We start from the raw sequence: 16,389 nt of genomic DNA, 5'->3' as shown, positions 1-16,389 counted from the left end.
CATTATTGTTTGTTTGAGTGAATGTCTTCCCCAGCGACCGAGCACCACGAGGTTAAGGATTATCTGTATTGCTTATCATACGTTAAGGATTATCTGTATTGCTTATCATACGATCTCTGTTGTCTCCAGTAAGGAGAGGCTTAATAAGTATTTATTATATGGGGTTTACTGAGAAAATTATAATCAGCTTTATTGCATCGACTCATTTCTTATCTTTTAAAGTATAAATAAAGGGTATATACATACTGATTTTTTTCTTTTTTTAATTAAAGCAAGGACAGACTTCCAGATCATGGGCAATCCAGAATCCTAGCCTACCTGTGTAAGTCACATTTCTTCACACTTGAGCTATTTAATGGGCAAATATTTATAATAAGTAAAAAAAAGAAAGCCAAATTTTATATGTGGTTATGCAAAATTAATGTGCTTGGCCTAAAAATTGCTATGCTAAAATTAAAGTAGGATAGTAAGATTGAGGGTAATACTTCCCTTGTTTTTTATTTTCTTTAATATACTTACATTTTCCTGAAAAAGTTTATTGTTTTATTTAGAATACTCTGTTAAATGAATTTATTAAAGAAATACGTGAAATTTTGAATTTTATAACTGGGATATTCAAAATGAATTTAATGGGAAGTATCTGTGGTTTTATCTTGACAAATATGATGATTTTATCAATCTTCTTTAAATGACTTTATTTGTGGACTAGACTACATTAATTTATGTTTTATATTATACATTTTTGCCTTTTAATGTTTGAAAGGATATGACTTTTATATTCTTTCAAGTATTTTAGACTACAGGGCTTATTAGAAAAAAGAAGTTAAAAACCTAGTACTTTATTAGGCTGAACCACAGGAAATTGACATTTTTTATCGATGAAAAATGGGCAAGTATCAGCAATTTCATGTGGTTCTACATAACAGATACCTGTATGCTCATCTAGACAAAGAATCGGGGTACAAAGTATGTGTGAGCACTTGATACAAGATACTCAGTATGCATTGATAGTCATTTGCTGGTAAATGTGTAACAGCTGGTTTCCTGACAGGGTATGATAAGTTTATTTTAAATTTTACTTGTTAATTATAAATAAGTTAAGTATATTTTAAGTTAGTTATAAATTTTACTGGTAAAAAGGATACATAGTAAGCAATTTACAAATACTAATAAAATGTATAAACTCTTTTTTATAAATTCCACGTAGCCAGTTGATTGTCACTGAATGCTTTCTTTGTTTCTTACTGAATTCAGGTATTTGTAGCCAACCTATGGTTGCAGTCCATGAACCAGTGTAGTTCCAATGTGAATGTTGGTTGATATTTTCATTTATTGTAAAGTGATGTGAGTGATCTATTTGTTGACTTATGTAATAGTTTTGGATATGGGACAATATTTTGTCAGTTTTTTGTTATTCACAATGTGACGGTTACAGATATGTACACTTCTAAGTTTAATCTGCACCATTAATGTTTTCTCCATGACTGTTTTAAGTCTCAGAAATTAACAAAATAATAAATCAAGTCCTAATTCATAGCATTTGCCAGTTTTTGTGTAAATGATCCCACTGTGGCTGATTTCAAGCTGTGTATAGTATCACTGAACACAGACTTGGAAAGAGATACACACTACTATATTACCAGACAAATACCATAGGTGTAAATAACTTCTAGAACATAGACAATAGTGAAGTACAGTAAAGTCATTAAGAAGTGATGACTTTGGGTGTTTATTACCTTTGTTTTTAATATAACTTTACTTATTTATAAGTTCAATAATTTTATTTTTGATTGTGCTTTGTTAACAACCAGCTCAAAAACTGCTGGGCATTTAACAAAAGCCTTTCACAGCTGGTTGGTGCAGCACACCTTTGGCTTTAGTGTACCTTTTTATTTATTTTAAGATTTTATTTATTTGTCACAGAGAGAGAGAGAGTGCAAGCAGGGGGAGTGGCAGGCAAAGGGAAAGGGAGAAGCAGGCTTCCTACTGAGCAAGAAGCCCGATGTGGGACTTGATCCCAGGACCCTGGGATCGTGACCTGAGCCAAAGGCAGACATTTAACCTACTGAGCCATCCAGACAACCCTAGTATATCTTTTTATGTAAGATATAGCATATATGATTTGCAACTATTAAAGTCTCATTTTAAAAATTTATGGGATGCATAGATTATTTCTTTCAGGGTTCCACGACTTGATTTGGGAAGCCTCGTTGACTCTGATGAGGAGGTAATTTTTATTTGGTATTTACTATAATAAATATTTGAATACAATATTGCATATAATGTATAACAAGTATTATTTAATTTTATTTTAGGATGATTTTTCATACATCCCACTTAGTACTACGCATATTCATTTTAACCCACCAAATTCATCTTCTGCTCCTAGTTGGGTCACACCATATCAAATATCACATACACAGCATCATCTAAATGAACTGGTTAGTATTTATATCTTATTACCAACTTTCAGAATTATAATGTGCATTTAAGCACAGTATTTAGTCCAGAAATTTCATTATGTTCAGTCTATGTTTTGTCCAGTTTAAGTATTTTATATATTAATATCCCAAACCATCATGTTGGTGAAATAATTCTACTTTGTTTTACATTTTTTTCACATAGGAATAGTATTTTAAAAATGTCTTAATACGATTAGTAAAGTACAGGTTTATCCTAATAGGAAATCCAGGAATTTAAAAAAATGTGGTAGAGTATTAGATCAGATCTTGTTAGTTTAACAATGTGATTTGTCTCTTGGAAATTAACTTATACTTCGGACTATTAGTATGCTATGGAGTAACTGTAAGTAACTGTACTTATTCCAAGCTATCTCCCTGAGACAGTATTTATACTTCAAACAGTATTTAGTGTTTTGTGTTATGAACACAAGTTCTGACCAGTATTCTATGAGGAGGGCTTGCTTTTCTGTCTTTGTTAGTCTTTCTTCTGTAGCTGGTTCTATTTTTTTAAACACACACACACACACACACACACACACACACACATTTTTTTTTTTAGAGAGAGTGTGTACGCAGGAGGCAGGGGTGGGGCAGAGGGAGAGGGACAGAGAGAATCCTAAGCAGGCTTCACGCCCAGCATAGAGCTCGACTCGGGCTTGATCTCAAGACACAGAGATCATGACCTAAGTGGAAATCAAGAGTCAGAGGCTAAACCAACTGAACCACCCACGCGCCCTTAGCTGGTTCTATTCATGTTCTCCTTAGTCTCATTTTGGCTAAATGGCACCAGTAGTACCTTAGTCTGTATCATGCTATAGTTTTCACCCTGAAACTTTGTTTTTTCCTTCTCTAGGTTAGACTTGGGTATTATCAACAATTTTCAAGGGTTGTGCTGGATTTATCCTCCTTTTGGAGTATCTATCCCCCTTTGAGCCAATATATATGCCATCGTGTTTGCTTAGTACTCCTTTTAGATTTCACTTATCCACTGGCTCTGTTATCTCTTACTCCCATGGGAATGTGGTACGGAACCAAGTAATACCAGAGATATATCTGAAATTCTACAAATGATAACCAGCACTTCTTAGTGTTCGTGATCTCTAATTCCTGTAACTGTTCTGCAAAAATGCTTGTCAGTGGAATTTTTCTGGGGCAGGAATACAAGGTCTATCTAAAACTCTTGAAAGAAAAATGAATTTTTGTCTTCTCAAATTATTTTAGAACCAGGACTGATCTTCAGCAGGGAAATCAGGTACAGGCTTCCTGGTATTTAAGGCCAGTGCCCATTCTGAGCAATTCCATCTGCTTTGATTGCTCAGTGATTCTATACCAGCTAAGCATTTTAAATACCACCTCTGGGGGCACCTGGGTGGCTCAGTCGGTTAAGCATCTGCCTTCTGCTCAGGTCATGATCCCAGGGTCCTGGGATTGAGCCTTGCTTAGTGCTTCCGGCTGAGCAGGGAGTCTGCTTCTCTCTCTCCCTCTGCCCCTCCCCCTACTTGTGTGCATATGCTCGCACTCTCAAATAAATAAAATCTTTTTTTTATTTTAAAGCTACATATCTTTGTATCCTGTCTTTTTTTTTAATAGATTATTTTTTAGAACAGTTTTAGGTTCATAGCAAAATTGAGTGGAAGGTACAGATATTTCCCTGCTCAATGAGTAGCCTGCTTCTCCCTCTCACTCTGCTGCTCTCCCGTTTATGCAAATAAATTTAAATTTTAAATTTAAAATTTATCAAATAAATTTTAAAAATAATAATAAATAAATATCACCTCTGTTTAGCACATAGATCATAATGATCTGTTAGGCATAAATGTTAAGGTAAATGATAAACCTGTTAATGTTAATAAGGAAAAGTTATAATTATTTTGTTTTTTCTGACAGATAACATACTTCTTATTTTTATATCTAGGAGCAAGACATAATACCTGAAAACTTGCCAGCACCAACAAGCAAATATAAGCTGAAATATCAGCAGTATAAAACTGAAATGAAAGAGGGATATCGACAGTATAGTCAGAAAAATGCAGAAAAGACAAAATCAAAGATCACACAACAGTCTCCAAGAAACAAGATAGATGACAAGGTAATGAATGAGACTTTATAAAGTTCTGATGAAATTTTTAAAAAAATTACATGCATTATGGTAATCTTTTTGTCTGGTATTTTTGCCGTTAATCATAGTAAGTATAGTAGCTAGCATTTATTTCTGTGTGCTAGGGACTGTTTTAAGTATTCTGCTTCCATTAACTAGTTTATTCTTAACAACAACTCTAAAAGTTTATTATTATCTTTTTCAAATGTGAAAACTCTCGCCATATGACCTAGTCATCTTTTCTGTGTAAGGATTTTTTCCATTTGATTTGGGATTGAAAATAAGGCAGTATTAAAAAGTTGTTTTCGATGTAGCTATCTTGAATTCTGTTTGCCTCACAGTCTAAATTTTAAAGTTGAAAAGTGATTTCAGATGTTGCAGTTATCCTGTTTTATTCCAAAACTGTCATCACTCGATGATTGTCTTCTGGCTCTTGTTGCGAGATATTTTTTTAACATCATGACTTTTTAAAGTTATGCTTTTATTTAATGTTAATTAGGTGTAAATTCATCAATAATGAATATAAGAGCAAACAAACCATATTAAATTTAATGGCTTTTCATAAGCATATAGGAAAGGTCAATCTTGAATTGTGGAAAGAATGGTTTGGAGACATAGTTTATGATACTACTGGCCACGAAGGAGAGAATAGTTGAATATAATTCTTAACTCAGTGAATTTTTTATAAGAATAATGTATTTGCAGGGAAGTTTGCTGGTTGTATTTGCTTAACATTTTTTATAGATAAAAAGAATCGATTAAGTTATAAGTAGGCATGTCATATCAGCTATTTTATCTAATCCATGTAGGAACTATCTTGAACTAACTATATCACATGGTGTTCAGTGGAAAGAGTAATAAAAGTTAAGGGATTATTTGGTCTCTTTTATATTAAGACAGATATCCCAGATCCAAACAGATGGACACAAATATAATAATCTGCTGTCTGTGGTAGTAGATAATTTCATAGCCCTCTAGCATCTGGCCATATAGTTTGTAGGATCTATCATGTGATATTTAGGTCACTGTAATAATGTTGGGAAAACAGAATGAAGATTTCTATAAGCTTATGCTTTATTTGCCGCAGCAAAATGGTTTAAAGTATTTTTTTTTTAAGAGAGTGCATGTGTGTACGCGCACTCACACACATGTGGGGGCATGGGGGGGAGAGAGTGGTGGGGTTGGGAGACTTGATCTCACAACCCCAACATCATGACCTGGCTGGAAATCTAGAGCTGGATGCTTAACTGATTGAGCCACTCAGGTGCTCCTCAATAGTTAATACTTATACAGGATGCATCATTCATTGTCAAATAAGTATTTATTGAGGGCTCACTATGTGTGGTCCTGTTCTGGCATCAGGGATATTGAAATAAAAATGGCAGACAAGGTTCCCGCCCTCATGGAGCTTATAGCAGGAGAGGCAGGCAGCAATTCATAAACAAATGTATAATAAGATTTCATGTAGCAATCAAAGGTCACGAAGACAGAGTAGAGTACGAATATGGAATGTGACCTTTTAAGAAAGGTCTAAAGTAAGAACAAACCCTGGAGGAAAAACTCTTGAAATCTACCAAGTTTTTGGCAGTTGCTATCCTACTGGGACATTTTTGTTGTTGTTGTTAAAAGAATTTAAGTACACCTTATATTCAGAGAAAAATTTAGTGTTTATCTTTAGGATCCCAGAGGGTCCTTTACCTCAAAGGATACAGCCCATCTCTTAGTACTTCTGAATCTCATTTTACAAAGGAGTGAACGTGCCCATTTTTATTAACTTTACAAAGACTCAAGTGGGCAATAATAGTTATAATAGTTGCTACCTTTTATCTGATGCTTACTATATATCAGATACTTTTATAAGTGTGGGACATTTCATCTTTGTGTGTGTGTGAAGTAGTTACTATTATTAATTTCCCTCTTAATTCCCATTACCAGTTCCTGTTACCATGGGTAAACTGAGGCACAGAGAGGTCATCTAGCTAGAAGGTGGAAGAACTGCATTCAAATAGGCAATCTGATTATCAGAGTCTGAGCTGTTATACACAAATAACCATTGTTATGTGTTACGTATTGTTGTGTATACATAGTTGTACACAAATAACTATTGATGTGTTTAGAGGTTATTTAATACACTATTTTGTTAAAAACAAATATGCTAAGTATGTGAACTAAGTATAAACTCTCAAGAATTCATTTATTGCTTTCACGTACAGTGTGTACAAGGTGAAGAAGCCATCGCGGGTGGTCTTACCACTCTGGATAGGAAAGCCCTCTTACAGCAGGGTTATGCAGACATCCCTTACAATGCACAAAGGAGTATGAGAAAATCTGATGCCGTAAGTTATCGGGATCTTTATTTACTTATTAAGCCATTAAGATAATTTGCCCTTCAAGATTTTGCAGAGTTAACATTGAATAAATAATTGCAACAATTGAATCTGGACTGCAGTGCGTGTTCACTAATGTGTAAATTGAGTCCTCATTTTTACAAATGGTTGATGTTTGGTATATTTACTGTGGAGAAATAGTCTTGAATCTTTGAGAGTTTGTAAAAATTTAGTTTATACTATTAAAAATGTTAATTGGGGGGCGCCTGGGTGGCTCAGTTGTTAAGCGCCTGCCTTCGGCTCAGGGCGTGATCCCAGCGTTATGGGATCGAGCCCCACATCAGGCTCTTCTGCTGGGAGCCTGCTTCTTCCTCTCCCACTCCCCCTGCTTGTGTTCCCTCTCTCGCTGGCTGTCTCTATCTCTGTCAAATAAATAAAATAAAAAATCTAAAAAAATGTTAATTGGCTGCTATTTCTGTCAGTGGGTTTATTTAGCATCACCCCTAACCCCAAAGTAGCCTAGTTATTTTTTGAAAATGATAAGCTAATAAGACTAGAGAAATTCCAGCAAGTTAAGGAAAAGGGCAGGAATAAAGTAATTTTTTTCAGAAAAAGGGAAGCACAACTCTAGATTCTCAATATTAACTTTAAATTGTGTCTTTTACGAAATCAGTTAGATTGTTGGATGAGTATCGCTTAGGCCAGATCTGGGACAAACAGATAATTACATTTCTGTAGTGTCTTGGGGTAATCAGACCAAGCTGCTTCAAGTTGGAGTCCACGGGTCACCCCAGACACCCCCAGGTGATTAAGATCTTAGACATATTTGTAGTGGATTGATGACATACCCGTGTGTGGTGGTTCAAGAGTTGGGAAAACTCTGGTTTAGATAGCCTAAATAAGAATAAAGCATTATGGTTTTAGATGGTTATATTATCATTATCACTGAGAGGAAAGTCAATATATATTTTATTTGGTTTACAATCATCCAGATTTAATGTTCTCAGTTGACAGCAATGTGTAATCAGTGTCTGGATCATGGACTGATTTTCTGTTACTCTCAAGTTGCTAATTTGTTGTAGTTCTTGCATTAAAACAACATAAACATTATTTTTTGTGCCTGTTATTATTTAGATATTTATGTTTAATAGAATAAGGAATATTACCAGGATTATCCTACAATTTAAAAAGCTATTTTATAAGGCAAAATAGTCTCCCAAATAAGGCTTATTTTGATATGTTCCTGAAGTTATACTTGAAATGAGTGTTACTGATGCTTAAGGCCCATTGGGTATTGTTCTTGGTGTCATCCAAAGCCATCTGGGTGTTAGTGGATTTCTTTTACTTACCATCACTTTAATTCACTAAATTCGGCATCGAGTATTTTCCTTTATTGTGGTAGCACATATTTATCTGTTTTTTTTCCAAGGACATGTTTGCGTGAGTAAACTTTGAATGCATTTGAAATTAGTACTGATTTATTTTTAAAACCTAGGGGGAAACTTTTTAATTTAATTTTTCACTACTTAATTGAACACCAGAAGCAGTGAACCTGTGGTTTTTATATCCATCTCTTCTAGTTTGCTGGTCATTTTTCAACATTATTAGATCCTTTGCATCGGTGTGACTCCTGCTTCTAATCTGCTTTATGTTTACACAGACCACAAAATCAGTGTGCCTGAGGGTGGTTCTAACCTTTCCTGCAGTAAGCCACCGTAAATGTCAACACTCAAGGTGGGCTTTCTGCATGGGCTCTCTGTTCATTTATCTCCCCTCTTTGCTCGCTTCTGGGTTTTACACCTATTTTCTGGCTGACCTTTTCTGTATATAATTTCATATTTCATCAGTGTTCACCTTCATCACCCTTAGACATAAAACACACTTTTTAATTGCTGTTTTAAATTTGTTACTAAACAAAAATCATTATAAAGTGTCATGGGCTTAGAGAACATCAGATGCAGTTATATGTTAAATGACATGAACTATATTTATATGGGGCATATGTGGATATGTATCTTAATTTCTGCCAAACCAACCCCCCCCCAAAAAAGGCCAAATTCAATTATAGACTAACATTTAAATAATTGTGCCCAAATTTCCAGGTTTCTTAGTAGTTTCTATGATGTGTCTTTAGTCATTCTTATTTGAATTTTGTATCCATTTTGTTTTTTATTTTATTTTATTTTTTTTTTTTTTAAGATTTATTTATTTATTTATTTGACAGAGATAGAGACAGCCAGTGAGGGAGGGAACACAAGCAGGGGGAGTGGGAAGAGGAAAGCAGGCTCATAGCAGAGGAGCCTGATGTGGGGCTCGATCCCATAACGCTGGGATCATGCCCTGAGCGGGAGGCAGACGCTTAACCGCTGTGCCACCCAGGCGCCCTTGTGTCCATTTTGAATAGAGCGCTCTCCTAAGGTTACAAAGCCCTATCATAAGCTACATTATTGTACTTGATTTCATTTACTGGAGTGATGAGTGGAGATGACAGTAATTTACAGTGTAAAAATAGAACAAGCTTTATTTTGTCTCCTTAATTTTTTAACCTTTTTTATTTACTTTTCTAAAGAAACATTTTAGTAAGTATAGTTACATTATAATCTAATTGGAATTGAATGATTACTAATCTTTCAATTTGATATAACCTAAAATGTAGTATGTAGTAAAAATATTTTCAAATGAGTTGGAAAAGCAAAAACCAGTGTGAAGATAATTTAATCAAACCATAATTGAGAAAGGTTGATAAAGTATTAATGGATATTATTATGCATAGAAAATATTATCCTTTTAATGATGGGAGGCTTTTGAAAGATTTTTTTTTTTTAGATTTTTGATAAAGGGTTGAAGGATTCCAATTCAATTTTAGCTTCATGTACTAGGATTAGTTTTAGAAACATTTTGTGTCAATGTTGGTATTTTTCTTGGAGCAGGTTAAAGTGCCTTTTAACAGGGTATGTGTCAAGGAGAGGGACATCATAGTCTCCTCATTTTTTATTCTGCCTCCATGAAATTCAGAGGCTGCACATGGAAATCTCTGATGATTTCTACCGAATGGAAGTGCATTATTTTTTAGGAAATAAATGGTATTTTCATATTAAGTAATTGGAATTTGTTTTTATTACTGATGGATACAGTAATCTATATTTAAGAAGAAAGTTGGAAATTTAACATATATTTTAGGGTTCCTGTGTTAACTATAGTGGTGTTCTGTTTTATGGATAATGAAATTTAAAAAATGTTCTCTTCTCAGGAAATTGTGGCTGCAGAGAGGAAGAAACAGACTGTTGCAGAGCAAATGATGATAGACCACTTATCTAGGTGAGGGTTAGTAGTAATGAGGGATAGCAATCCATTCAGAAAGTTTTCATTGCACATTTTTTATCCTTAGTTCATCAATAAGTGGCTAACTCAGAGGTTCCCGCACACTCTCTGCTCTTTGCACTCATAATGTTGTAGTGTAGTGTTGTAGTTTTTTGCAGCATTCCTGGGCCAGTAGAAATGTCCAGCAGTTCTATCTGTTAAGTATTTTTCTCTAAATAACTTCAGTATTTACTTTATGACAACTTAATGGCCATTCAAAAAATAATACACATAAATTAAAAGAAGAAATATTTTTATTTCATTCTTAAATAGCTGCAATTACTTGTATGCACCTTCTAGTGCACAGCACAATCTCTCAAACCTTACAGTTGGTGAGGATGCCGTCACCTTCACTTTCAGTTCCACATGGCCCTTGCTAGTTGTCACAGCAACTGGAGAAAATCCAGCTTTGCAGAAGATTGACCTCACTGAGAGTGTAGCAGGATATCTTGTTGAAACTGTGAACTACCTTGAGCTAATAGCTCACGTAATCTCCAGCAAATATCAAGTATCACTGCGTTTCCCTCAAAAATTACGAATATCCCAAGTAGTCCCTGTGAGTTCCCTGTGGCACCCTGGAGTGACGTGGTGCACAGTTTGGGAACTGTGGGACTGTTAAAAATTTAAAACTTAATCTTACGTTTCCTAACTCTTAGAAAACTGTGTAAAGCTTAAGTACCTGCTGTGCTAAAAATTGCGTGATAATATGTAAATATTGTAGGATTTCAGAAAGGGCTGGAATAGTCTAGGAAGTCTTCAAGGAAAAAGCAAGACTTATGGTTAGCTTTGAAAAAAATTATTTAGGTGGCAGATAGGTATTCTACATGCATGTTTTTCAGTAACTGTCTTGAAATAATTATACTTACAGTCTTCAATGTTTGTCCTTCCATTATCTCTTGAACTCACTTTGTTGATGTTTTCACCCGCACCCTGCCACCGCACACGTCCTCATAAGATACCTCGTGGCATCCGTGCTGGTCAACTAATGGTGATTTCTCAGTTCTCATTTACTTGACCCATCAACAGCATCTGCTCCATTGAAAAGTTTCTCCTCTTTGAAATACTTTTTCCCATTTGACTTCCTACACACAACACTTAGCTGGTTTTCCTCCTTCCCTCTACTCCTTGTCAGTCTCTTGCCCTGGTTCCTTTTCATCACCATTGTCCTTATACATGGGAGTACACTGGACTCCATTCTTAGATTTTTTTCTACATTGACTTCCTAACTGATCTCATCCAGTATCATGCCTTTAAAATAATTTATACGCTGATGCTTCCCTAATCGAAGATTCCAGTGTAACATTGGCCAGCCTGGGTTCCTGAAAGTTCTTTCCCTCCTTCCCCCATGACCAAATCCTCTTTAATTTTCCTCCAAGACAGCTCCATTCTTTAGGTTATTTAGACCTAAAATCTTGGTGATGCTTTTGATGCCTCTGTTTTTCTCAAATCCTATATTCAGTTTGTCAGCAATCACTCTTAGTTCTACCGTCAAAATAAATTTACTCCTTCTGCTGCTGGCATCCCTGTTCACAATATCATCTTCTTTCTCCTGGATTATTTTGGTCACTTTCTAACTGGACTCATTGTGTTTGCATTTGCCCCTCATTGTTCTATTCTTAACCCAGCAGCCAGAGTACGTCTATTAAAAAGTAAACTACATTAGACCCTCCAGTAATTTCCCATCTCAGTCAGAGTAAAATCTATTTATTGGTTATGTATTACCACAAAACCTAGTAGCTTAAAACTACAGTGATTAATTAGAGCTCACGTATCTTCAGATCAACTGTCCAGGCTAGGCTTGGCCAAGTGGCTCTTGCTTTTTACTTACTTTGGCCAGTTATATATGAAAAAAAGCAATGGTCTCAGTTCTGAGCTTAGGCCTTAAGAAGCCTTATGTATTTCCACTTGCCTTTTTGAGCTCTTGCCATATTTGTGAGAAGAACACAGCTTGGCTAACCCACTGATCTCAAGAAGAATATGACTCTGCAGATGTAGCTGGGCCACTCAGCCGAGATTATGCTAGATGAGCAGATCCCCAGCCAACCCACACTTCCGCGAGTTAGCTTCATTGAGATCAGCGGAGCCATCCAGCTATATATCATTGGCCAAAGCAAGTCACATGGCTAAGTTCAAAGGTAAAGGGTGAGAAATTAGTACAGTACACCTGTAATGAGGCCATGGCAAGGAGTGGATCAGGAGTACTAAAAAATTATGGTCAATAATGTATTTTACCCAAGCCCTACATCATCTGTCCACCATTAGACCTTGGACCACTTTTCCAACTTCTCTCCCTCTTATCTATTCTGCTCCAGCCATTCAGCTTCCTTCTTGTTCTGAAACATACCAGGTTTACTCCTGTGTCAGGTGTTCTGCATTTATTTCCCCCACTTCTTGGAATGTTTTTCCTCCGGAAATCCATATGCTTCCTTAGCTACTTTTCTTCATGTCTTTATTCAGAGATCACCAGCACAGTGTCTATTTGTTCAAAGAATAATAAGAGAGAGAGACATGGGGCTCAGAGTTCTCTCAAAAATTTCTGTTTATATTTAGATAACACGGAAGAAGAGATTGATAGGAATATTCACTTTTTTATGGCCAGAATTTTTTAATTATTAAATTTGTTCATTCAGTATCTGGAACATGTATAATTCTGACAACAGTGTAAATTTGTATTTGTAGATGAGCTTTTCCAGCTGCTTATAAGCGTGTGAATGCTAGAGTAGTGCGTTATCATATTGAGTCAGACTGTGTTTTCCTATATAGGGCTGTGATCAGTGATCCAGAACAAAACCTAACCACGGAGAGACAAGAAAGCGCTTGTATCTTTCCAGGTTCAGAGGTAGCACCTCTTCGATTTAGGAGAAGAACACTACATGAAACTAAGTAAGAAAATTTTACTTATATTAAATGATACAGTATGTTATAAATGAATTTTTAAAAAATATACTTTTGTGTCTAACTGAAAAGGTTTTTTGGCTCTTTTTTTGCTTTTTTCTATATAAAGGGAAGTGGAGTTTTTGGAGTTCGGATCCCAGTTCTGCCACTTTAAGATATAGGGGTAAACTTTGCCCTCCAGGTTTTTTATTAGTAATTCAGGAAAAACAGTTACAACCTAGGAGGTAATATATTTGAAAATACAGAGTATAGTAACTGAGACATTTATATGTGCTGAATCTCATTGGTACAATATATTCAAAATTAGTATTGCTTACAAGTTATTATTATTATTATTATTTTGCCTTTTACTTTGTAGCTTATAAAATCTTTGGACTTTCACAGTTTTCGGGTGCAGTCCACTTAAATTTCTCAACACTTCACTGGAAGTTGACGGCTAGCCTCAGCATTAAGAGACATAGAAAACCCACCAGTTCCCGCAGCAGTTCTTTCATATTTTCAGACTGCTGTCAATGCCGAAAAGTTTTTAGAACTGTTATTTTTTTGTCTCATTCTTGTTTTCTGGAAGACTCTGTTTCCATACCTTTAAATATTCAAAGGTATCATGTATCAATTTCCTATGGTTGCTCTAACAAATCACCACAAACAATACTTTCAAACAACACAAATTTATTCTCTTACAGTTCTGGAGGTCAGAGCCTAAAATCAAGGTGTTGACAGGGCCGCATTCCTTCTGGAGGCTTCAGGGGAGAATCCATTTCCTTGCCTCTTTCAGCTTCTAGAGGCTTCCTTTATTCCTTGGCTCATGACCCCTTCCTCCATGTTCAAAGCCAGCACAGCTGTGTTTTATCACTCTGACACTCTTCTTCTTCTTCTTTTTTTAAAATATTTTATTTATTTGTGAAAGAGAGAGAGAGAGAGAGAGAGAGAGAGCAAGTGCATGAGCAGGGGAGGGGCAAACTCTCTACTGAGCAGGGAGCCCATCACAGGGCTCTATCTTAGGACCCTGGGATCATGACCTGAGCCGAAGGCAGACGCTTAATCGCTGTGCCACCCAGGCGCCCCTTAACTTCTCTTTTTTAAAGTAAGCTTTTATTGAAATAAAATATATGTCCACAAAGTGTACACATTTTAAGTGTACAGCATAGGAATTTCCACAAACTGCACAATACTCATGTGCCAAGTTCCTAGATGAAGAAATAGAGCATTCCTAGTACCTCAGTGCCTCCCCTGTGCTGCGTCCCAGTTACTGTCCCTTCCTCTGCCACAGCAGCTTAACCTCTCTGTCCTGATAGCGTGGAGAGTCACTGCCTTGTCATAAACTTGCTGAAAGCACAAAATTTGGACTCTAGGTATCTGTCTTCTTTTTACTCAACATGTTTGTGAGTTTATCTGTGTTTTTATTTGTTGTTGTCTTTTATTCTCATTGCTGTACAGTATTTCATGGCATAAATATACCACAGTTCATTCACAGATGTTGGTGGACATTTGGCCATTTGAGAATGATGCTTCCATGAATTTCGGTGCACGTTTTTTGGTGAACGTATGTACTCATTTCTGCTCAGTACATACTTAGAAGTGGAGGACCATTTAGTCCACATATGATGAGCTTTAAAAAATACCGCCAAATACTTTTTCAAAGTGGTTGCTGCAATTAGCATTCCCACCAGGAGCAGTAAAATTCGTATTTTGGTCTTTATCTGCCCGACTCTTATTCCTGTATTGGTTAAGAACTTGGGTAGAGAGAAGTGTTTGGTACTACTAACTGGATACCTAAAACGCTAACACAGAACTTCCCATTTATAATATAAATGTCTTATTTACTTCTTTTATCTTTTCAAGGAGACTGTAGATTCCTTGAAGCTATTACTTCACCTATCACTGTTAAATTGAGTTCTGTTCACCTTGGAGAAGCAATATAACATAATGGTTATGAGCAAGGTTGGGCTCTGTCATGCACTAATTATATGACTCCATAAAATTTATTTGTAAGATGGGATAATAGTACTTACTTTATGGAGTTATTGCAAGCGTTGAATGAACCAATGTGCATTTAAGTGATTTTAATAATGACTGGTGTCTAGGGAATTCTCGATAAATAGTTACTGTTATTATTGCTGTTATTTTCTTGGCATTTAGAGTTTTTTCAGGCGTGTAGTGAGCATTCAATAAACACATTAATACTGATGGATTAAACTGAATTGAGAAGACCAGTCTTTCATGGCTCCACTCTGTGTTCACAAACTCCTTTGGTTCACAGGCTCTTGTTGTCTGTATGCTGCTTATTTTTCAGAGACCTTGATTTTAGAGAGGTATTGCTTTTCAGGATCCCAATGACCCATACACTTACTTACTATTTGCAGTATTGCAGTCTCATGACACCTGCAGCTTTATTGGAGTGCCATAAAATTATTTAGGAAGGAGAGTAAAGATACGTCACCAGATCTTCAGATGTTTTATGATAAAGGAGTTTACTAGTATTAGCATGTTAAAGTGCGGACATTTGGGTTTTGCTTCATAGTAGTAAACAGAATTTTCGGACTAGCAATCTATATGAGATCATTCAGTGCCATCTGAAGGCCATAAAGATTACACAGCTGATCTCAGGTCATAGCTACTCCTATTCAAGGCTGGAACCTCATCTAGCACTTTTCCCACCATTCTGTAATTTTGGTAAGGAATGTTTTCAGGTACCCATAACTGAAAACTTAACTGATAGTACTTAAAAAAGTCAGGATTTATTTTCCTGTAAAACCAGCTGCCTGGAGGTAGCGTTGGTTTTAGTTCCGTGGTTCAGCTTCCTCAAGATCTTATTGGCCTTTCTGACATGGTTGCCTGATGGCTCCAGTGGCTCCTAGCATCATATCCCTGCCACATTCACAGGCAGGAACTGTTCCCATGCCACTCTCTTATCAGGAAAAGAAAGTCTTTCCTCAAAGATTATTGGCAGAACTTTGTCTTTTAAGTCAGCTCTAATGGAAAGAGGCTAGAAAAGCAAAGTAGATGGTTGATGGGAGGCAAAGGAGAACAGGCAGGGTTAAAATGGCTGCCAGGGAGCATTGTGACAGGACCGGTTACAAATGTGCTGTTTACTTGGATAGCACTTTGTTACTATACATTCTAACACAGAAGTTATGAGTGTATTATACACGGTATTTCAGGGTTATTTCCTCCGAGTCTGCTTCAGTTAGCTAGTACTCTCAAAAAAAAGAGGTTTATAACATCATCTTCATTCTGTGCGTTTCAA

At 36.0% G+C, this 16,389-nt stretch overlaps 1 protein-coding gene across 4 annotated transcripts in view; it reads left to right on the top strand.

Moving 5' to 3' along the window:
- Positions 1-16,389, top strand: part of CAPS2 (calcyphosine 2) — a 145,920-nt gene that overhangs the window by 107,261 nt on the left and 22,270 nt on the right. For 2 of the 4 annotated variants that reach the window (XM_034644145.1, XM_034644146.1), the window contains 7 exons: positions 273-322; positions 2,182-2,227; positions 2,316-2,441; positions 4,378-4,551; positions 6,774-6,896; positions 10,138-10,205; positions 13,011-13,130. In XM_034644145.1, the coding sequence (XP_034500036.1) occupies positions 273-322; positions 2,182-2,227; positions 2,316-2,441; positions 4,378-4,551; positions 6,774-6,896; positions 10,138-10,205; positions 13,011-13,130 (707 nt within the window). Of the gene's footprint in view, positions 1-272; positions 323-2,167; positions 2,228-2,315; positions 2,442-4,377; positions 4,552-6,773; positions 6,897-10,137; positions 10,206-13,010; positions 13,131-16,389 lie in introns of all 4 variants that reach the window. The other 2 variants (XM_034644147.1, XM_034644148.1) reach the window with 2 other exon arrangements.

Source organism: Ailuropoda melanoleuca, chromosome 15 (genome assembly GCF_002007445.2).
Source record: "Ailuropoda melanoleuca isolate Jingjing chromosome 15, ASM200744v2, whole genome shotgun sequence".
Taxonomy (NCBI): domain Eukaryota; kingdom Metazoa; phylum Chordata; class Mammalia; order Carnivora; family Ursidae; genus Ailuropoda; species Ailuropoda melanoleuca.
The sequence above is the reverse complement of the archived record's forward strand: the minus strand, read 5'-3'. Positions and strand labels throughout refer to the sequence as shown.